The 21,013-nt window shown below is 49.8% G+C and overlaps 7 protein-coding genes across 7 annotated transcripts; 1 reads left to right on the top strand and 6 right to left on the bottom strand.

Moving 5' to 3' along the window:
- Nucleotides 1-106: 106 nt before the first annotated feature.
- On the bottom strand, nt 107-3,112 carry Triagg1_3317 (uncharacterized protein; the record flags this gene model as incomplete). Its single annotated transcript, XM_062897596.1, has 1 exon — nt 107-3,112. One exon carries the CDS (start codon nt 3,110-3,112, stop codon nt 107-109), a length of 3,006 nt encoding a protein of 1,001 aa, XP_062757841.1.
- Nucleotides 3,113-3,779: 667 nt separating this feature from the next.
- Nucleotides 3,780-4,824, bottom strand: Triagg1_3318 (uncharacterized protein; the record flags this gene model as incomplete). Its single annotated transcript, XM_062897597.1, has 3 exons — nt 3,780-4,097; nt 4,168-4,552; nt 4,775-4,824. The coding sequence occupies 3 exons, from the start codon at nt 4,822-4,824 to the stop codon at nt 3,780-3,782; spliced, it is 753 nt and encodes a 250-aa protein (XP_062757842.1).
- A 765-nt stretch (nt 4,825-5,589) lies between these two features.
- Nucleotides 5,590-6,432, bottom strand: Triagg1_3319 (uncharacterized protein; the record flags this gene model as incomplete). The annotated part of the gene is made up of 1 exon (XM_062897599.1): nt 5,590-6,432. One exon carries the CDS (start codon nt 6,430-6,432, stop codon nt 5,590-5,592), a length of 843 nt encoding a protein of 280 aa, XP_062757843.1.
- Nucleotides 6,433-6,942: 510 nt separating this feature from the next.
- On the bottom strand, nt 6,943-8,317 carry Triagg1_3320 (uncharacterized protein; the record flags this gene model as incomplete). The annotated part of the gene is made up of 2 exons (XM_062897600.1): nt 6,943-8,115; nt 8,174-8,317. 2 exons carry the CDS (start codon nt 8,315-8,317, stop codon nt 6,943-6,945), a joined length of 1,317 nt encoding a protein of 438 aa, XP_062757844.1.
- A 5,859-nt stretch (nt 8,318-14,176) lies between these two features.
- Triagg1_3321 (uncharacterized protein) lies at nt 14,177-15,013 on the top strand (the record flags this gene model as incomplete). Its single annotated transcript, XM_062897601.1, has 1 exon — nt 14,177-15,013. One exon carries the CDS (start codon nt 14,177-14,179, stop codon nt 15,011-15,013), a length of 837 nt encoding a protein of 278 aa, XP_062757845.1.
- Nucleotides 15,014-15,910: 897 nt separating this feature from the next.
- On the bottom strand, nt 15,911-17,045 carry Triagg1_3322 (CAZyme family GH18; the record flags this gene model as incomplete). The annotated part of the gene is made up of 3 exons (XM_062897602.1): nt 15,911-16,089; nt 16,146-16,893; nt 16,953-17,045. The coding sequence occupies 3 exons, from the start codon at nt 17,043-17,045 to the stop codon at nt 15,911-15,913; spliced, it is 1,020 nt and encodes a 339-aa protein (XP_062757846.1).
- Nucleotides 17,046-17,787: 742 nt separating this feature from the next.
- Nucleotides 17,788-19,614, bottom strand: Triagg1_3323 (uncharacterized protein; the record flags this gene model as incomplete). Its single annotated transcript, XM_062897603.1, has 1 exon — nt 17,788-19,614. One exon carries the CDS (start codon nt 19,612-19,614, stop codon nt 17,788-17,790), a length of 1,827 nt encoding a protein of 608 aa, XP_062757847.1.
- Nucleotides 19,615-21,013: the final 1,399 nt, after the last annotated feature.

Genomic DNA, 21,013 nt, shown 5'->3' on the forward strand with positions numbered 1-21,013 from the left:
CAAATGGGATAAGTTGAAAGTGTTACCAACCCATGAAGTTTTAAACGAAACCATAACAAACGAAACTGGTAATGAGAATAGTAAAAACTGTCACAGCGTGCCGCTTTTACCAAATCCTCTTCTCAACCATGTCATATCGAAACACGCCCTGGTAATCCCCCTCAGGAGCAGCAGACTTCTTATCCTCCTTCTTCCTCTTCTTCAAGCCCTCGTTGACATCGGCGTTGATCCAGCGCCGCTTGTCCCCCGTGACCTCGACCTCGCCGAAGCCGCCGAAACGAACACCATTAGCTTTATAGTTGTCGATTTCCGCCTTTCCGGCAGCGACGAGTGCTTCTTTGTGCTTCATCTTTGCGTAGCGATTCCGCGCGTACTTGAGGAGGACCATACCCAGCAGAAGCTTGAGAATAAGCAGGACGAGAAAAATGATGAAGAAGACGACGACCATTGTGACGGCGGCGATGACGTCGTCAGAGGTCCAGATGTACCAGGGGCGGGAGTTGAGGGGGTGGTCAAAGGGGTAGCCGTAGGTAGCGCGGCCGAGGGAGTCGCGGATGAGGGAGTCGAAGCGGTTGAGGGCGGCGATCATGGCGGGCGACGAGGGCGTCGCGGAGGCTTCGGTGAGGGACGTCTGCGTGGATATGGGGAGGGGCATGGGGATGTGGGCGGAGAGGAGCATGTGGTACGTCTGGATGGAGGCGCGGATGAAGAGGCAGGAGAGGGGGATGACGGCGAGGCCGAGACGCCTGGTGAGGGATGGAGCTGTAAAGGCCTTTTGGAGAGTTGTTAGTTTGTCTTGTGGTGCATATAGGGAAGACGGTGTATATATATAGCTTACGTTGGTGTAGTAGTCCTTGCACAGGATGTCGAGGATCCTGCTGTAAAACTTGGGCTTCATGTTGTTGAACTTGGTCACGTACGCGTGCTTGATGGTGTCCACCAGCATCTCGCTGCCCACAACAATGAGAAACGGCGACAGGACCTCTCCCGACATGACCCAGGACGGCAAAACGGTGAAGCTATGCGGGAGGATGCTGGGCGAATGGAGAGGCGCCGCCTTGGTGGGAGCGTCGTTCATACCGGCGCCTGGGACCGAAAGGCCGCCGACCTCGACAATGTTGCGCATGCCGATGATGAGGAGCATGACCCAGAGCTGGAAGCGCTCCACGATGTCGGCGCAGGTCAGCTGGAAGAGGCTGTCCTTTTCGAAGCGCTTGAAGACGGTGCTTTTGATCTCGACAAACTGGTTGGACAGGAGGAGAGTGAGGAGAGCGTTGGAGTAGGAGTTGACGGCGACGTTGAGGGTGATGACTTGATAGTACAGGGCGATGGAGTGGAGGACGCAGTATATCAGGGCGAGGACAAACATTCCCAGGGGCAAGAGAACCTTGGACCGGCCTGATGAGTTGCGGGACAGCGTCTCAGAGCTGAACAGACACTCGAGGATATCCTGGCCCAGGGCTGACAGAAGTTTGTCTCCGACTTCCAGGATGTTGTATACGACGTACAGCTTAATGGCCGACTGTGCACGGATGAGATGGTACATCCTGCTGGCGTCCAGATTCATCAGCACAAGCGAGCTGCATATGATGACGGCGCCCTGCAGCAGATCGGCCTTGTGAAACGACGAGAGGTTGGACGGCATCGATTTGGTCCGTCGATGGCGGAACGAGCCGGACTTTGGTCCCGGGCGACGGGCCGAAAGCGACGGCGCCTTGGGCGTGGGAGTGTCGCCGCCGCGGGCTCGCGAATCGGCGCGGACGCCGTTCGGACGTTGCCGTATGCTGGGCGACATGCCGTCGACAGAGACCTCGCTGGCTCTGCTACAGCTACGCGATCGGCCGCTGTCGGAGGCATCACTAATCCTGCGGCCCCGAACCGCTCGCGCTCGTCTCCACAGCCGGCCGAGGCCGTACCAGACGAAGCCAACCAGCCACTTGACCTCCTTGAAGATGACGTAGATCCACCACCGCACCAGGACAGCGAGGGCCATGGTGAACCTGATGGGCAGGATGGTGAATGTGTGCAGCCAGGCATCTAGACAGGCAAGCGCACCAAAGTAGAGGGTGCGCTCTAGAAACGGGGGGATCAAGAGGACATTCTTGAGACGCTCGAACTTGACGGCGTGGGACTCGTACGGAACGTCGTTTGTGTAAGATTGATGTATATAGAGAGGACTGGGGCGTTGCTGAGCTAGTTCGAGCTGTAGATGGGTGGGAATCGACATTGGAGGGAGAGGAATGATGGGAGGAATCGGAGACGGTGGCCGGACGCCGGAGTTGGGAGGCTGGACGGGCTGCTGTGTCGCAAAGGCCGGTGGCCCGGTCTTGATGGGCGGCGATACCACGCTCCCGTTTGCGCCGCCATTGACGCCGTCGAGGTTCAGCTGCAGGCCCTGAGCAAAGGATAACCGTCGAGGAGACGCAGAAGGTTGCACCACCACCACATGGCCATCTCGGCTCGTCGGCGGCGTCGAGACGGTCCTCGAAGCGGACACGGATCGTCGCATGGGCGTGCGGGCTTCCCTGGACACTGCGGTATAGCCGTGGAGCTGTCGAAACGCCTCGTCTGGACGCATATCCGGCGGCCTCATGAGGGCCTGTCGAATCGCCTCGCGCTCGTCGACAACGCTGGGCGCAGGCGCTGGCGCCACGGGCAGAGACTTGGGCTCGTTGGCCAGCTGCTGCATCTCGGCTGCGGTTAGTTTCTGGACATTGTCGTGGCTCGGGTTCTTCTTCATGGTGCCGCTTCCGCTGCGCTGCCTCTGCATGTCGGCGTCCTTTTGCCTTGAGCTCGATCTCTGGTTTATCACGGGGCTGGCACTGCCGTTGCCGTTTGCGCTGCCGTTTCGGTGTCCGTTTCGATGCCCATCTGCGTGTCCATTTCCATTTCCACTTCCACTTCCATGTTCGTGCCCGTTGCCATGCTCATACCCGATCCCAAGTCCATGCCCATTTCCATTCCCATTTCCATTCTCCCAGCCCCCGTTGTAGGCGATTGGCGCCGCCTCCTCCCTTGCGTCATAATGCCCGGCGAGGCTGTTGGACGAGTTCTTCCTCGACGACGCCGAAAAGGCCATCGCCGGGCTCATCGGGTCTGCGGACACGGCCATGCCGGAGGATGCTCTAGTTGGTCATGCTGCTGCCGCCTATGGTGATGATGATGGTGATGGTGAGACGAGCCGGCGCCCAAACGGGCATGACAACAGCGCGGTTGAAGTTGTGAAAAGAGAGAGAGAGAGAGAGAGAGAGACAGTGTCTGGCCATGGATGACGGGATGGTCGCAAGATCAGTGGCTCGAATTGAGGTCCATGTGGCCAAAAGTGGCTTGTGGGCTAGGCGCTGTGGGGGGCTGCCACAGGCGCTGCCGCTTAGCTCCAGGCGCTAAAGCACGGGCTACTTACTATAAGATTCTTGGCAGTTGAGATTATCTTGATATAGGTATGAAGAAACCTGGACCGACCTGGAAGATATTAAATGCAGTATGCGCATTCGATGCTGTCCCTGTAGACGCTATTTGGCTCAAAGAGAGAAAAAGAACATTACTCTGATATAGTAATGTGGAAGATTAGAGGTTCCAAATGCTCTCAAATGGGTGACGTAAAGGATGGGCAAGAGGCGGCACTTATAGGGATTCAATACATCATCTCAAATCTCAAAGAGCAGTCAAGCATAGTTGCATTCATTCTATATACGACAACTAAACAGCACCGATACCTATTAGGACAACGTGCTCTTCATTAACTTTTCTTCCTCCTCCTTTGGACCAACGCCAAACCTCTACAAATGCTCGTCGAACCAAGTCACGGCCTGGAAAAAGGCCTGCTCCTTGGAAAACTTCTGAATCTTGACGCTGGTGTCGCAGCGGACGGCAAAGCCGTGCGCGACGCCCGAGTACAGGTTGATCTGGAAAGGCTGGCCGGTCTTGATGAGAATCTCCTCCGACTGGTGGCGCTTCTCGGTAGGGAAGATGTGGTCTGTCTGGGCGGCGGCGATGGACAGGGGACCGGTGATGGCGGCCAGCTCCTCCTCTTCCACCATGGTGGGATGGGCGAGGAAGCCGACTTCGATGCCGTCCTTGTAGTGGCGAACGACATACTGCCAATCATGATGAGTTGAGGCACGTAACGGTAAGTTGAGTTGAGTAGAGTTGATGCTAGAAGCTAACCTTTGCGCCGAAGCAGTAGCCAACGGCTCCGATTTTCTTGACGCCCAGATCCTTGAGCGCCTTGATGGCAGTGAGGATAATGGGGTCGACGTGAGGGGCAGTGTGAGGGTTGTCACCAGTCGAGCCCTTGGTCAACCACGCCATAAAGTCAAAGTCGCCAGCTCGGTTCAGCTGGAGGGCATCGCCGTTGAAGAGGTCTGGGAGGAGGACGGTGTAGCCCTGAGCAGCAAAGTTGTCGGCCAGCAGCTTGCTGTTCTCCCAGATGCCAAGGACGTCGGGAACGAAGAGGATACCTTGACCATCGCGAGCCTTGTCCGCAGGGGGTGTGGCCAAGTAGGCGTCAATGTTGCCTTCGAGCTTGATGTCCTTGCCGGTAGTCTCACCCCTAGGTGACGGTTAGTGGTCTGATATTCTTTTCACGCTTGGTTTTCTCATTTCTTCAGGTGAAAGATCATGAGATTTGAATTCCGGACAGTGATCCAGCCCACGAGTCTGTGCCAACTGTGTCTGCGGGGTTATGCAAGAAAAGAGGAGACGGGTTGCAGGCCGAGCTGCAAGATGAGATCTGAGATCAAAACCAACAAAGGAAAAAACAATGAAAACTCACTTGTGAAGGGTGCCGACAACGCAGCATTTGTCAATCATGCCTGAAGCCATCTTGAGAGTCTTGATCCTTGACAATTCCTGTTGCTTGACTGGAGACAAAGTTGTTTGGACAAGACAAAATAGCGCGCGCTTTGTCAGATATTTGAAGTCTCAGTTCCTGAGCGGCGCTGGTGGGGTAGCGGAGAACGGCTCAATTGATTGCTTGACCAGCTCGCCGTGACGCAATTCTCGAGCTCCATCCTCGCGGGGTTCGGGGTTCGTCGAGTCAAAATTGGGAAATATTTGATCAAGCAGGGAAAAAGAGGAGCACAGCCTTTGTGCTCTGAGAAGCGCCGAGACTGGGCTATCTTGGGCAAGATACGCGAAAGTGAGCCATTTCACTAGCATCGGAATGCTTACTGCAGATGCCGTAACTAGGAACTAGCCGCTTTGTCGGAATCCTCACGTTGAACACCCAGGAAACTTATCCGCTTTGCAAATGGGTAGTTTCAACTCGTGTTTTCCATAGCTTTCGGTCAACAGAAAAAAAAACAACTTCCGATAAACCCCACCTACTAACTCCTAATTCCGGATCGGAACCGAATCGGCGACTGAGGGGGTATTCCGGATCGTTGAGGACTGCACGGTGAGCGCTGTGGAGTTGAAGCTCGTCTGGACTCGGGACTAAGAGTTGTCGCAATTAATCAGCCGGCAATTCAATCCGGGTTGCTAATGCGTGTTGCTATATCAAGACGCAACAACTGATAAGAGTGCCATTGCATGGCTTGCAGCATTGACATGATTCAGATCTGACACATGGCTGATGACCAAGTTCCTTCACTTGCTTCGGATCCCCTTTGGTTTGCGCTTCTTGAAGACCACCGGAGTTATGCCACTCGACTCCTCCGTCTCCTCGGCCTTGACCACCGGCTCTCGTTTGATGGACGGCTCTGAAGTGTCGGGATCTGCTTTGATCGCAACATCTTCCTCTTTGGATATTCTTGCCTTGGAAGATTTGCCATCTTCGACATCCTCTTCCTTCTTCACTGCGCTCTTATTCTCGGCTGCCTCTGTCTTTCGTGGCATCGTTGTACTCAGCAGCGCATCTAAGTCTCCGTCTTCGTCGTCTGGCATGGTCTTGGAGTCGCGACCCCATCTTCTTGGCTTCTTGAAAAGCCCTCGCATAGCTTCCTCCTCTTCCTTTTGCTCTTCCGTCTCCTCGCGTTTCCTGACACCAGTTGCCTTGGCCTCAGTCTTTGTCTCAGCATCCGCCTCGCTTTTCTCTTCAATCACAGTCGTTTTGGTCACCGTCCACTCGCCGGGAATCGCCATCTCGGGCCTGAAATCGGTTGGGATTGCAACCCCCAATGCCGCCAGCTGCTCTCGCTGGGATTTCAGCTGAGACTCTGACGGCCCTGAAGCCTTGTTTGCAGCTCCCGAAGGACCAGCAGAAGACGATCCGCCGACAACGCCATTGAGCCTGGCAATCTCCAGCCGTGCCCTTTCCTTTTCGCGCTCTTCCCTTTCGTGGTTGCGGTGTAGATCTCGTAGCGAGCGCTTCAAGGCGCCTTGATGCTTTGCCGTAGCTTCGTGGTTTGCCTTCTCGAGTTTGGTGTCGCGCACGTAGCACGCACAGTGCTTGCACCAGTACTTTGGCGTAGATTTCCAGTATTCCGACATTTTTGCTCTTGACGTTGTTGTTGTGCTGAAGATTGGCAAGCTGTCGCGTGTGTATGAAGAAATCAGATGCAAAAGCGCGGCAGCTGTGCACAAGGCAGGAACAATACTTTGGGTTACGTAATCGATAAATACGTGCAGTAAAGTACAAGGTTCTAGGCTTCGCTCGCTGGCTTCACTGACAACTGACAACTTACACTTACGCTCATCCTACCACCTTGTGATTAGCATAATTGCATGCAATCTATATGCTTCAGATACCAAAATTTGACTTGTTTTTATACTTTTCAACTCTCTACTGTTTTATTTGCAAGAATACATAATATGCGCAATAATCCACATCATATTACTTCCTCGTGAGCTTCCATCATGTTCAATAATATCGATACCTATGCCGCACAATATTCAACCATGTACCACATGAACTTGAAGAAACAACTGGAACCGAAAAAAAGGAGATTAATGTTCTCTTTCAGGACTTGATTGCCCTATACTTTACAGCATCTACAGCGCCTACAAGGCAACAACACCCACCAAGGCGATGACAAGGGCAACTGAGATACCAGGGAGAACTCTGGGGCCACCGCTGATGGGGGGCTGGGTGGGAGTGGTGGGAGGAGAAGGAGGAGCAGTGCCAGTTCCAACGGGTGCCTGGGGCTGGCCATCGCCAATCTGAGTGACTGGAGGAGATTCCGGCTGTTTGGCAGATTGTGTTGGGGCCTGAGGCTGACCGTCACTGATCTGGGTAACTGGGGGTGCCTGAGGTTGTCCGTCGCTGATTTGAGTAACAGGAGGAGCCTGAGGCTGGCCATCGCTGATTTGAGTAACAGGAGGAGCTTGAGGCTGACCATCGCTGATCTGAGTGACAGGAGGAGCCTGGGGTTGTCCATCGCTAATCTGGGTGACGGGAGGAGCTTGAGGCTGACCATCGCTGATCTGAGTGACAGGAGACTCCGGCTGTTTGGCAGATTGTGTTGGGGCCTGAGGCTGACCGTCACTGATTTGAGTGACGGGAGGAGCCTGAGGTTGGCCGTCACTGATCTGAGTGACAGGAGGAGCTTGAGGCTGACCATCGCTAATCTGGGTAACCGGAGGAGCCTGGGGTTGTCCATCACTGATCTGAGTGACAGGAGATTTACCACCGCCGCCGCCGCATGGAGTCGTGTGGCCTTGAACCTGCCCGTCACCAATCTGGCAGATGGGGATGGCAACAGTAGTGGTGTGGACTTGCGGCTGGCCATCGGAGATGACTGTGACGATAGCGGTCTGAACAACCTTGGTGCCAACGGTGGTCTCTCCTCCACTGCCACCGCTGCCTCCATTACCTCCACTGCCGTTGTTATTACCTCCGCTGCCGCCGCTTCCACCAGAGCTTCCACCAGAGCTACCGCCACTGCAAGGGATTATAGAAATCTGGACCGCTTGGCAATGCGCCGCCCACTTGCGGTCGTACAAGTTGTAGAAGTTTCCGGACTGGCATTGGTACCAGGTAGTCTTTCCTTGCAGGGCCAATGAACCGCCCTGGCAGACAGCGAAGCCGCTGGCGACTATGGTCCCAGCCTGGGGTGGTGCATCGAACTGGAATTGGTAGTTGGATGCGATATAGCCAGTGCGACCCTTGGCATCTTTGAGAATTCCATTCTCAAGTGTCAGCAGAAGGGCATCAGGATTATCACAGGATCGTTTCTATGGGAGAGATATCAGTACGGCACGGGAATGTGGACGGATGTCATCTGATACTAACCTGAATATCCCGCTTGGTGATCTTGGCAATCGTGACTTCGAATTTGCCATTGTATGATGAATCACAGCTATCATCGCGAGGAGAGACGAGAGCACCGGCGGAGGCCGACCCCAGAAGAGCAAGAGTCGCCAGAGTCCACTTCATGGTTACTATTTGGGTGACCGTCAGCTATAAGTCGGCGCGAACATCCGATGACGGATAGATAATAAGCTTATATATATAGACTCATACCTTGTGAAGTTTGTTGACCACTGTAGATGCAATATGTTTCAGAACGAGAGGCTTACTAAACGACAGTCCGATTCTCCCCTCAAACCGTGGGTAGAATGAAAGAGCAAGATAAAGAATGTCCGATGAATCAACCGCACCGAATTGTCCCAGAAAGTCTTTCGGAACAGGCAAACTTGCCAGGGCAACGGGGGGCCGTTGGGTTCATATAATCTTTTACGGTTGGCGAGACATGTCATACAGTCGTTTCGGGTCACATTCTGGCCCGCGATCAACAGACGATCGTTCCACTTCGATGAGCTGTACAGTAGTGTATAGGCAAGCCACGAAGCTACATCGCATAGCGTGGATAGATGGCAAAGCCAAAGTGGGTGTTGGTCCACTTGGACACAGGCCACGGGAGCTTTTGAGAGCCGAGACGAGAGGAGTGATGTCAGATTTCCAATATATGACATCGTAAGTTGCTATTTGCATCGGCCCTTGTCTTGAAACACCTAATTCGCTGTCATCAACGTTTGCCTTCACCTCTCCTCCGTTGGAGTCTTTATCTCTGCAGCTAGTATACTACGATGTTACTCCAGCGGTATCAGCAACGCATCCCTGCGCGAATGTGAATGTCCATGCCGATCAATTACTCCGGCCCAGGGAGAATTGAAGCATTCACACATGCATGCAGTGTGTGTTTATTCAGGGGCATGGGAACTGACGGCGCCGATGAGCCAGATACAAGCACGCAGCCATCGACACTAGCTGTTAGCCACCTCGCAAACGCCCACATATACGACCCGGCTAGCCAACGAAAGTTTCCCCGGTTAAAGACGAAGCATGTTTTAGTAGCTTCATATTGTGGACGGCACATGAAGCTCCCTACCAAGCATGGACGAAGCGGCATGTCTCACAGTCTATCATTTACCCCTCAAGGGAAGAGACACTCCGAACAAATACCTCGCGTCCACCAGCCCCAGTTACGCCGAGGATGTTTTTATCAAACTGTTTTTTTTTTCCGAACAAAGAGTGAGTTTAGTAGTTTTATTACTGTTGATCACTCTGCAATGATGCAGGTGCTGTCATAGCAAACAAACAGACCAACAGCCTTTTGACGCTCGTTTCTGTTGAGAGCAAACTCTGCGAACCATGTGCAAAAGCTTCGTCGGACTGTCGATCTCTCGATCCGCCGAGGCACTAGCGCCGCCCTTGTGCAGGTCCTCTTCCGGCTTGCCGACGAAGGCCTCGTCAATCAAATCAATCTATGACTGAAGGGGTGGTGCCTAGCGGGTAAAGAGGAGCTCGTATTGGGAAAACTCAATTGGGGAATTTTGGCCAATCGGCCTCCAACGTTCTCCTTGGATTGCTAATAGCGTCGCTTCTATAAATCTGTCTTCCGTTCTATGGACGTTGGTTGATGGTAGCTGCGTCTCGTGTTCTGATACTCGCGCCATCGGGCTCTACGCGAAGAGGTCGACAGAGCATCGGCGATGTTCTAGGTTCGATTCTATGAGATCAATGACGCTTCCGGAATGGATGTTCTCGGTGTGGATATACGAGTACGGGGAACACCATCACCAGGCCGGAAGCGGAATCCTCAGCTCGTCAAAAACCAATCAGCTGGTCCTTTCAATAAGAGAATTTATTGGATCTGTTGTCCGTATTCGTCGATGCCAGAGTGGACACGAGGTGGCAACTCAACAGGACTCCTAGTTATTAGCCACCGTACTGTTAGACTAAGCTTCAATCCGTCTTACAACGTTCCCCATGACCTTGGTCTTCTTCCCCAGATTCGCCTTCAGCTACTCCGCACGTGCCTGAATCTTGCCAAATGCAATCCAAGCCTTATAATCAGGTACGGAAACGGCCGAAACTTATTGTCGTTGACTCGGGAAAATGTTCACGACTGGGTAATCAATCAATGACGAATCTCTTTGCCCCTTGAGTTATAGAATATGTACTTGATAGAACTTAGATTCTTTTCCGGCAATTTGCCTCTTCTGATTACATAGCAGGTATCTCATAAGGAAAGAAACTCGAAGGTTGCGGGGGCAGAAAAGACGACCGAGAAAAACAAATGAGAGCCCGAGTATTCAGCTAACCTTTAGGTCCATTGTCGTCATGGATAGCCCGGACAGCACCCGCATTGTTTGGTTGCGAGAATACAATCAGACCGTTCTCTCCCCCTAGATACATGTAGTAACCACCATTCTGGAAATAGCCCCAAGGAAGAATAGAAAAACCCTCAAGGTAGGAAGCACTCGTTATATTCTACCAGCGGACAATTTCCAGCTCATATGCTCTCGGCACGTAATATCTTGACATCTGCTTGTGTACTCTCCCTCTTTATTTGCACTCTATCGGCCCCAACGGATGATACGACACCAGCTCCGTTACCCATAGCTGGAGTAGCACCGTTGGCTTGGCTCGCTTGTGGAGGTACGGTAATGTCTATGTTGCAGTAGTTAGTATCCTAGCGTTTCCAATGATTAATTCATTATTCTAGAGTAACTTACTCAACAGAGGTGTTAATTCAACTTCCTGAGGATGAATGACTCTCAAGAGGTCCTTTGCGTACGCTGAGGCTGCTATGGCTGCATATGGCCCCCATATTTTGGTTTGATGGCTATCCGAGTAATCGTATATACCTTTAATAAGAAGGAATGGGAATGTATCCATCAGACTTGCCGACTCCTTATCAAAACAATACATGGCTTTGTCGGAGCCCTGTGGCGGATCTCGACGTATAAATGGCTCTATCACCGGACTTCCAGTAGCTATCAAGCCTATATGAACGACTGAACGGGTGTTCTTCCTTACACCCTTGTTTTCTATTTGGGTCACGTCGCAAGACGAGCAATCTTCCCCAGCAGAATGCTGATATTCGAGCTTGAATAGCTGATCATGCTCTACTCCGGGATATCCAGCATCTTCTAATGCAGGCACGCCTAGATTAATAACTTGGTCAATGTCCGTCCACATTTTGCCTCTACCGAAGCCGTGATCTAGCTGTAGGCGCCGTATCGCTTTTTGCAACACCTGGGGAGGACCGTAGCGACGAGTTTTAACCGTCATGTTAGGTGCACCTGCCGCTCTGACCATATCAAATCGAATAACACCGCCTGAACCATTCTCAATTAGAACCATAAAGCCTCTGTTCATTCTAAAACAGCAAAGGGGAGATAGCTTTACCAAGTCCGCTCAGAAGGCTACCAATTACGACATCTCCAAGTCTAATATCCTGTCGTGGATCGGATTTTGATGGCTGTGGAATACCACTGCCAAGTCCAACCATCAGTGCAAACCTGATATTAGGAAAAGCACGAGCGATTTGAGCGGTAGCTCTTATGCTAAACGATCCGGGGAAGACAATAACGACATTATGATTCGCCATTTTGCCGAGAAAATAGTTGTTGTCATCAAAATCCTTTGGAGGAAGCGGCTCGTGCTCCTCGTCTAGCAGTGCCCTTGCTGCGCAAAGCTCAGAGAGAAGCACTCATATCCATGCCACTGTGTAGGAGTCGTACGTGGGTTGCCTGATTTGAGATTGTTAATTGTGCATAAGCTGCCTCACAATAATGGGCAAGTGTGAATAAAGTCACAGCTTACTCTGCCATCCCCTTTTGTGGTAATTAATTGTCACTGTAAGGCACTGGTTACAAGTAATAAGTGCGCTGAGGATCCAATAAGCTGAAAATGAGACCGCGTTGATGACAGACGCGTCGTAAAATGTAAGATGATTTCTCGTCATGTAGTGGGCGGGGAAGCATCCCACGTCGCGTACCGAATATATTAGGCATTAACGTCTGTCCAATGAGCCTTGTATGCCTCACCTGTCTCTCGTCGCGTCCACCCATCCGATGTTCTCGTTATGGGGGGCTGTGGCAGCCTCTCATAGGTGGCCGCGACCAACAACAACAACTCGCATAACGCTAGACCGAGGCGGTCGAAATGGGATGGATTATTACTCCATGAGCCGGCGTGAGAAAAACAGTTGGTGCTTTTCCGGGACTCGTTATAAATTTTATATCTCTCCCAATTTTTTAAATGACCCTCAGGGAATGCCATAAGGGCGTCCTGTTGTTGCGGAGGAACATTACGGGTCGAGCAGATCCGGTAATTAGGGTCGACTAGCAATAGAGTCGCCCACCGATGATGGCCAAGGACATTAGCATCCAATAGCTAGAACGTAACCTAAACAACAATTTCACGATAACCTATAACCAACAGCTTGAACAGGGATACACCGGACAATAACTAGATGCAACGCAATGAAAAAAGAGTGCGGCCGACTATATGCACACGATGTGCTCTGAGAGAGGGGAATGTTAGCACCGTAGGTAATATGAGAAGAGAGAGCAAGCCGAACGAACCTATAGCCGGCTTTCGTTAATGCTAAGTTACCAGAAGCCCTAACTAGGCACACAATACAGGTATCAAGTAACTAGAGCAGAGATTTCGGGGGTCTTTTCAATTAGATAGTAACTCAATAAGGATGAGGTAAAAGAAGAATACACCTTTCGTGTCTTTGCGATCATCCTTATCCATGAGCTTACCGGTGACATCGGCGAGTGACATTGGCATACAATTGCAGGTATTAGCGGAAATACTCCCAAACAACCTTCAGATGTTATTTTCTCGCTTAGGCAATAAAATTAAACAATTGGTATTGAGGCTGGATCACAATCGATTATGAATAGCGTTTGCTCTTGGATTCCTCCTTTGCCTCTTGAGACTCTTGTTCAGTTAAGTCTCCAATGCAATGTAGTGGTGAGTGGGGTGGGATACTTGGCCTGCTATAAATGAAGCGTTGATGGTATCAAGAGAGTGTTTTGAAGAGTAAGAGGTTATCAAAAAAGGTTCCACAAAGAGGGAGACAATGTTAAAAACTCTTAAGTTTTGACGTATAAGAGAAACTTCTATTCAACATCATAAATTTGCTACTCAGCATCCGATATCTCAATTCGAAACCAGTAATAGTACTAGATACGAGAGGAATGTCGCGATAATAGCAGATATGAGAGAAATATGGTTGCTCCGTTACTTGAACTTCACGCTGTTGTTAGAGTGCGGGATATATGTAGGTGCTTTAGCAAATATGGCAATATTGCCAGAAACTCGTCAATTCAATACTAACAACTGGTAATTCAAGAACTATGGAATATAATTTATCTGTATTCGCATCCCTTCGTTACGGAGTAGAGCAATTGAGATATGTGTACATACTTGCTCTAATACTTTCGTCTTGGCTGTATAGACACTGTTCAAAGAGCACGGTCGACAGATCCGGCTCCGAGGCAGAGCTCAATAGCTTCCAGTGTGCCAAAGAATTTGCCGACGGGCCATCCGACTCCAATACTAGTGACGCTGCATCCAAACAGACTTCTATACTCGCAAGAAGAGATGAACTTTTGTAGGCGGTGAAAGAGAAGAAGCAACGTAGAGGGGTCGTGTCATTCCGACGAACGTCTCCATCAACTTGTCGCTAGCCCGAGGGAAGTCCAATTAGACATAACTCGGCTTACCTCACATAAGAACTAACACTCGGACTTCCGGAACTAGTGTAGACTATTTGATTCTGTATAGTTCAACCCCGGAGTTAACTTTTCTGCGAGAAACTGGCTACCAGATATCGTATTGAGATAGTATATGAAGAAAGTAAAATCCCACCCAACTAGTATAAAATATCTACCCAAGTCATCACAACATCGCATATAGTCCAGCATCATCTCTTTCAGTCTATGGTTCTCAACTCAAGGCCACTGGTGAGGTAAAACCACAACATTGAAAATGTCATTACCGCGCTCAAAGACCTTACCACCAACACCTATTTTACCCGACCCCGTCGTGTCAAACCGTATCAGCATCAACAATGTGGAAATATGGTATGCGCTCTATGGTGCACCATTGAGTCTCCATCAGATCCCAACGGTTTTCTTGCACGGCGGCAAGATTAGCTCTCGTTGGTGGGCACATCAGATTCAACATGTCGCAGGTGCAGGACACTCAGTCATTGCAATCGATACCCGAGCACACGGCCGATCAACTGATGATCCCCAAGTCGCCCTTTCATATGATCTCTTCGCTGACGACGTTGCGGCCTTACTCGACCATCTTCAAGTGCCTTGTGCCAACTTCGTCGGTTGGTCGGATGGCGCCAATACCTGTCTTTCTTTGGCAATGGGACACAAACATAAAGTGAAGCGCATATTTTCCTTCGGCCCAAATTACAGGCCAGACCAGGCGATACCTTATGCAGGCGAGACAGTGCCATTTGTCGCAGATCTTATGAATCGGATGAAGGAAGAGTACGAGGCTATTTCACCTACTCCGGAAAAATTCGATAGCTTCAAGGCGAAGGTCGTAGCAATGCAGGAAACTTCACCAATGTGGTCCGAGGAAGACTTTTCCAAAATTGACTCAAATTCTACGGATGCTCAGCAACGCCCTGTTGTGTGGATTGTTACTGGCGACTCGGAGGAATTGATCCAGGGCTGGGTGGCTACAAAGATTGCAGACATGATTCAAGGATCGGTTTACTTGGCGTTGCCTGATGTCAGTCACTTTGCGCCATTGCAAGATCCTGAGACATTTAACAATGCACTGAATCAGTGGCTATCTCAATAAAAGCGTGGTGGATGGTGCGTGCTGCCATTGTCTTGTGATCCACACAAAGCGACTAGATTCATGAGCATCGCGACATTAACGCACTTATTAGCTCTTACAATATATTACAGTTTGCTGCTGCGAGCCTTGAATTTTTTTTTCAATTTGCTCTCTCATTGCACTGCCCCATCCCTATCCAGTTCTTCCGCACTAGGCAGAAGGCAATAATATGTTGTTTGTAAGAAGTTCTCACATAAGATAAAGGAAGCCCCATCCATGCAGTATTTGTCGGTGTAGAATGCATTTAGCAAGTCAATTACTACGGAAATTACTACGGACTTGGTGGGGCTCCTGTTCAGTTGAGCTGGAGCAATAGAGCTTGTTGATACTGTTAACGCATTTGACGCTGTTGACGAGCATGTTAACGCCCTAAGCGCTTCTAAACGCTATACACGATGTTGGAGTATTTCTCACCAACGCTGTCAATTGAACTCGGGCGATTTAAATTGATAATTACATATACTCAACTTGCTCTTAAATTTACATTTCTAAATCAGGCAATCAGTTATGCTTAAAAAGGTGATGGAGAAGTCGCTGTCGCTGCCACTTTACATACCTAGTAAACAACGGCACCCTCGACTACATACGTGTATATAGACTGGCTTCAATCCGCCCACGTCGGCTTCTACTCTTGACTTTGTCCTCGCCATTTATTTGCTCTGGCCCTTCTACATGCTTTCTCTCATTACTGCCTGAGACATCCTTGGGCCCTTCCCAAGACTCGGTGGAACCCAAGTTGCAAAATCACGACGTTATGCTCTTGCTTCCCTAGTACTTCACGCCGCGCGGAACTGACATTGATTGAGATATTCTGTATTAAACAATATTTGGCATTAAACAGTTATGGAAGCTAGCGTCCTATGTGTACTTCTTAGGGCAGACTCTTCCCGTTTTCAGTATGCTCTGGATTTCCTGGCTGTAAGTGCATCCATTGGTCACCGCCTGATCGCTCGAACCAGCGTCCCAGAGCATGACACCTCCAAAGCCAGGATGAGATCTAAATTCGTTGATGAGTTTTTCCGCCTCATCTGGTGTCACTGCAATCGCTGGATCAGTACTCTGCACTCGATGGAAAATGAAGGGTTAGACATACAAAAGTAGTTCTCGTCATTGTCAGCCGCGTCGGGGCTTGCAGGCAAGCCAATGAACAGCTGTGCTCCCTTGCTCTGCGAGAAAGAAACCGTGATGAATTCCTGGAAGGCATCGTAGGAGAAATATTGCAGCGATCCATCCTTGGGGTCGTAACCGCTGATGGCGCCACGGGCCGAGCATTGCGGAGTATTGTAGAATTGGATGTAGAGGTAGTCGAATTTTCCGTTGAACATCATGTCTCCCATGTTGGCGTCAGGAACGATGCACTGCGGCGCGCCCGTCATGTAATACTTCTTGCTGTGATCCGTCTCAAAGAGTTGGTTCATCTCCTGGACGAAGAAGGCGAACGAGAAGGCGCTGTTTGGGTTCTCAACGTCCATGTCGAATCCGTCCAGCACTGCGGTTCCAAAAGGTCGCGGGCCCGTGTAGTTGGCGCGTACAGGGCCAAACATATCCCAGAGCTGGTTCGCCAAGTCTTGAATGGAGGTCATGTTGTCAAACTGGACCGATCCGCCTCCGCCTCCTATGGAGAGCATGATCTTCTTGCCCTGCGACTGGCAGTACTTGATGTCCTTCTCCACGGCTTTGCACTCGGAAGACTGAGTGGTGCTGGTGGTGAGGTTACAAGAGTCGACATTGCCAAAAAAGTCGGTGGATGGGTAGGAGGAGAAGAAGGCCAGTGGGATGATATCAGGCCCGGCACCCGGTTTGCAGTAATCGGCGAGAGATCGTTCTGATGGCGATTGGCCCTGCGCACAAGAATTATGAGATGACTGGTCATTGAAGTTTTGGACAGCAATCATCATACCCAATACACAACTAACTCTGGTGCTGATTGTGCAATTGCAGAGGCGGAAAAGCCGAGGAGGCCCAATGACACGAGGGAAAGGCGCGACAACATGATGGCACGATGCTGCTGGTGGAATTGACAGACGGGATGCTACCAACACTCGAATTGTTTGAGCAGGCCCATGATATTTATCACAACCAATTCATTACCATGGTCGTGCAGCTCTTCACCTAGTCTCATGTCTCATCCCATCATACGTATCAGTTGACAGTCAGATCGCATTAGCTCTTCGTGCCCCTGGATTAGCGCCCGCATAGTTAACCGATTCACGTCAGCTTCGGTCCGTTAGACTCTCAATTGAATCGATGTTGATAGCAAACCTTGACTGAAATGCAACCATAGACAGGCACCGGGCGGGGGATGCAACCAGCCTAGAATGAAACAGTAAGGTAGCTAATAGCTAGATCCGGGAAGCCTCTTGTTGAACAGTCTCCGCCCGGATATGAATTGCCGTCCAGCTACGGGGGGCTAATCCCCTGTACCGGCGACCGGTATACTGGCTTATATATCTCCGTAAACTTGTCACATCCTTGTCAAGGCATCTCTAATTTATCCGTCCGCTATCTTCATCCGAAATGGTCCCCTCTTCATGCCTTGAGGGTAAGAGTTGCGTTCTTGTATATAAGTCTTTGGGAGTTTCATTCTTCTAATAGCACAGTCTCTTCTCCGTAGCGTATTCTCTCTAATTCTCCCTCATCTTTCCTAAACCCTCTCATTCCCATACGTATTCCTGCTTGTCACCTTGATAAACTGTCGACTTAAAACCAATACTCAATGATAAAAAGTGTATTCCCTATAATTCTATTGAAATAGAAATATCAATAAATAACGATACGATGAGCGCGACAAAGAATGAAAGGAGACAGATAGATCTGAAAATACGTTTAGATGCCCCACGTGGTATTCCGATACCTTGCATATTGATTCCATGTATATTGACCGGAGACAGCGATACCTTGATGCTTGGAGTCGTCTGACGAGATTGAAACCTTATCTTTGTCTGCATGAACTCTTCTACTGTGGAGAGATTCTGATGCCATTCGCTCGAGTCATCTAGAGCGAGGGAAACAGCATCAACGTCATATTCGTATTTCCCGTTGTTTCTTCTGGTTGCCAAGAAGAGAAGAAATGACGTCTTATATCTAGGAGACTCAAACACCAGCACCGCTTTGAAGTTTGGATAGGTTCTGATGACGAGATCGCCATCGTGACTTTTCACGTCAAATCGAAAAGAGCGCCAGATTTCGTGCGAATCCACGATTAGCATCTGACGGAGTTGGGATCCATGAAATGGTCTGTCTTGGAGAAGTCTTCGCTCCAAACAAAAGGCATTTTGATAGCGTCTTCTGACTGATTCTGATCCCATTTGAGATCTCTTTTCCTCGAGGTACTCCTCGATCACTCTTGCCGTCGTAGTCCAAGGCACCTCAAAAGAGAGCCCGATGATATCCGAGGTGCTTTTGATTCCGCATATGGAAGCCGTCGTAGTGTTGGAGTCGGAATGGACTCTAGCTAACTCGGTTCCACGGACTCGAGCATATCGGTCTGAGCCGAAGCGCTTGAGATATATCCCTGCGGTAGCTGAGGGATTTGCATCAAAACAACAGTTGAGTAATAGTATCACAAGGTCTCCAGATGCCCAAGGTTGTCGAAGGTCTTTGACAAGGGAAGTGATGTGAATCCCTTTGTTGGACATGGTGATCGGGTCTTGCGGTACGTTGGATCCCCAAACACGGACCAACCTGTCAAACCTAGAGTGAGTTCTGTATCCCGGCAGTCCCCTACGCCATGATCCATTCGCAAAATTGTAAAAATCTCTTGGAGATTTTGCAAACAATCCATATGCTAAATCTGGATCTGTCGAAGGAGTTGCGGCTCGCCAGGCGAAGATGGTGTGATCGTCAGATTGCTGAAGAATATGTTCCTGTAGTCGAATAAAAGCCTTCCCTCCTTCCCCGTAGATGAGGGGCATATTAACGTCAAAGAGTCCGAATAGACAATATGCAAGATCTTCCTCGCGAGTTGTTTCTCTATTGGCAGCCCAGCTTAGACGCTTTCCTACACTGACCTGCTGCAAGGGGCCCGAGCCGTCGAGAACAAAAGCATCAATCCCCGTGATGACCGCAAGTTCTTTTGCAATGGCTGTCTTTTCTGCAATCTTCTCCCATGACCTATCATAGAATTCAAGTCGCTTGGGGGCAATAAGCTCTTGCAAGGTCCAGCCTCGGGTAAACCACCGGCTATGGCCAAACCCAACAGATGTTGTCCTGAAAGTAGGTCTCTTAATCTTCGGAGATGGATAATCCTCTAGGAATGCGTAGGCGATTTCTGAATTCTTGTACCATTTGAACATGGAATTGATTGCTTCGCTAAGCTCTGCACTGCTGGTCTTATCGATGCAGCATGTGTCAACCCAAGCGTAATCAAGGCCATGGCTATATGCTTTCTTGCAAGTAGCACTGATTTTGGAGAATCCAGCTAGCTTTTCTCGCAGATCTGGTGATTGGAAATCTTGAAAAGACACCTCCTCTTGGCCCCAAGTATGGGATAAAATGGCATAAGGTGGCGGCTTGCCGTGGAACTGTTGGAGCTTCAAGGTTCTTGTATTAATTAGTCTCATGTTCGCAAAGACTTACCAAGGTTCGTCTTGAGGCCGGAAAAATATTGGACTCGAAGTCGGACCCTCTGGGACGGCGATGGAAAATAAGTGTGGCTGTGAAGTGCTGAAGATTCATCTTTCAGTAGCAGCCTAACCATCATGTGACGCGACATGCAGATGGCTCTCCAAATATTCACATTAGAGGACGGCTGCGCATTCCTCCAATTGTTTCCCGGTCCTTATTGGGTAGTAATATGGATGGCTAGTTCACTATAGGCCGTGGGTGTAAGAGAGCTGAGATTGGAAAGAAAAGTGGTGGTTGTCTTCATGCAAAGTTGTGTTCCTACGTGTCTCATAGAAATATATGTGCAATATTGGCCTTCGCTATCAGATTCAACCGTCACTACCACTACACTAGGCACAGTGAGCTTTGTATGCTTCCAGGTTTTTTTTCATGTCCACGAGTCCTTTGCACTCAGCCCCATTGCAGTACATAAGTCAGTGACTTATAAGGCCGCTGATAGGCTGCAGCAAGTCTTGATTGGGTCGCAATGCAGAGGCGATATTGAGGCTGACGAATACCTTGAGTGTTGGCAGGGCGCAGAGATCGGGATACATAAATCGCCCTACTCTATATCGACAGCAATTGAACAAGCCAGTGGATATGAACATTCAGCTGTGGAATATCGTTGCTTTGACAGGTTCGATGGGCTGTAAACACCAATTCTGAGAGTTCCGTCGTTGATTCAGTTTGTAGCCGCCTTTCTTCAAATTGAGTGGGATGAGTAGGAACTAACTAGTAAAGTTGGCTGTTAAATTGTCATCAATTCACTAATCTTACCATGACCAAGTCAACCATGAGCATGAAACAATTCGTTGTCACCTAACTTTGTCCATTGGTCCCTTGCATGCTGACCACCAAAGTGAGGGTTTCATAGTATGTTCTACTAGTCGTTAAGACATATATAGTTGTAGAGAGACGTCACTTCAATAGCTACATGCAATTTTCGCCATATGGAAGCCTTGGGCTCATGAATTGCATATTGTTATTTTCCAGCGCGGCTTGCTGCACTCCCATTCGGATTGAAGTGATTTACTTCGGATCAAATCCTAAGATAGGTATGGTATTGGATACTCGAGAAATATAGTTGTAATTAGGTTGCTTCATCACGCTCGGGAGGCACAAATTTGATTCAAATCGTTGGGAAGCGGTTACCTAAGAGCAGCTGCTTCACGGCTTCATGGAAACGCCCTTGATGCATTAGTTCCAACTACTCGACATACACATACGAAGAAGTCAACAGAAGCTGTTGTCCACATTCAAAAGAGGCATGTTTTCTTAATAGCTCGAGAGAATTGATCCCTCTACTGGTGGCTAAGCTATAGGCTTTACAGAATCCCTGCCGTAGTTGCCATCACC

Source organism: Trichoderma aggressivum, assembly GCF_033847375.1.
Source record: "Trichoderma aggressivum f. europaeum strain CBS 100526 chromosome Unknown scaffold_009, whole genome shotgun sequence".
Classification (NCBI taxonomy): Eukaryota; Fungi; Ascomycota; class Sordariomycetes; order Hypocreales; family Hypocreaceae; genus Trichoderma; species Trichoderma aggressivum.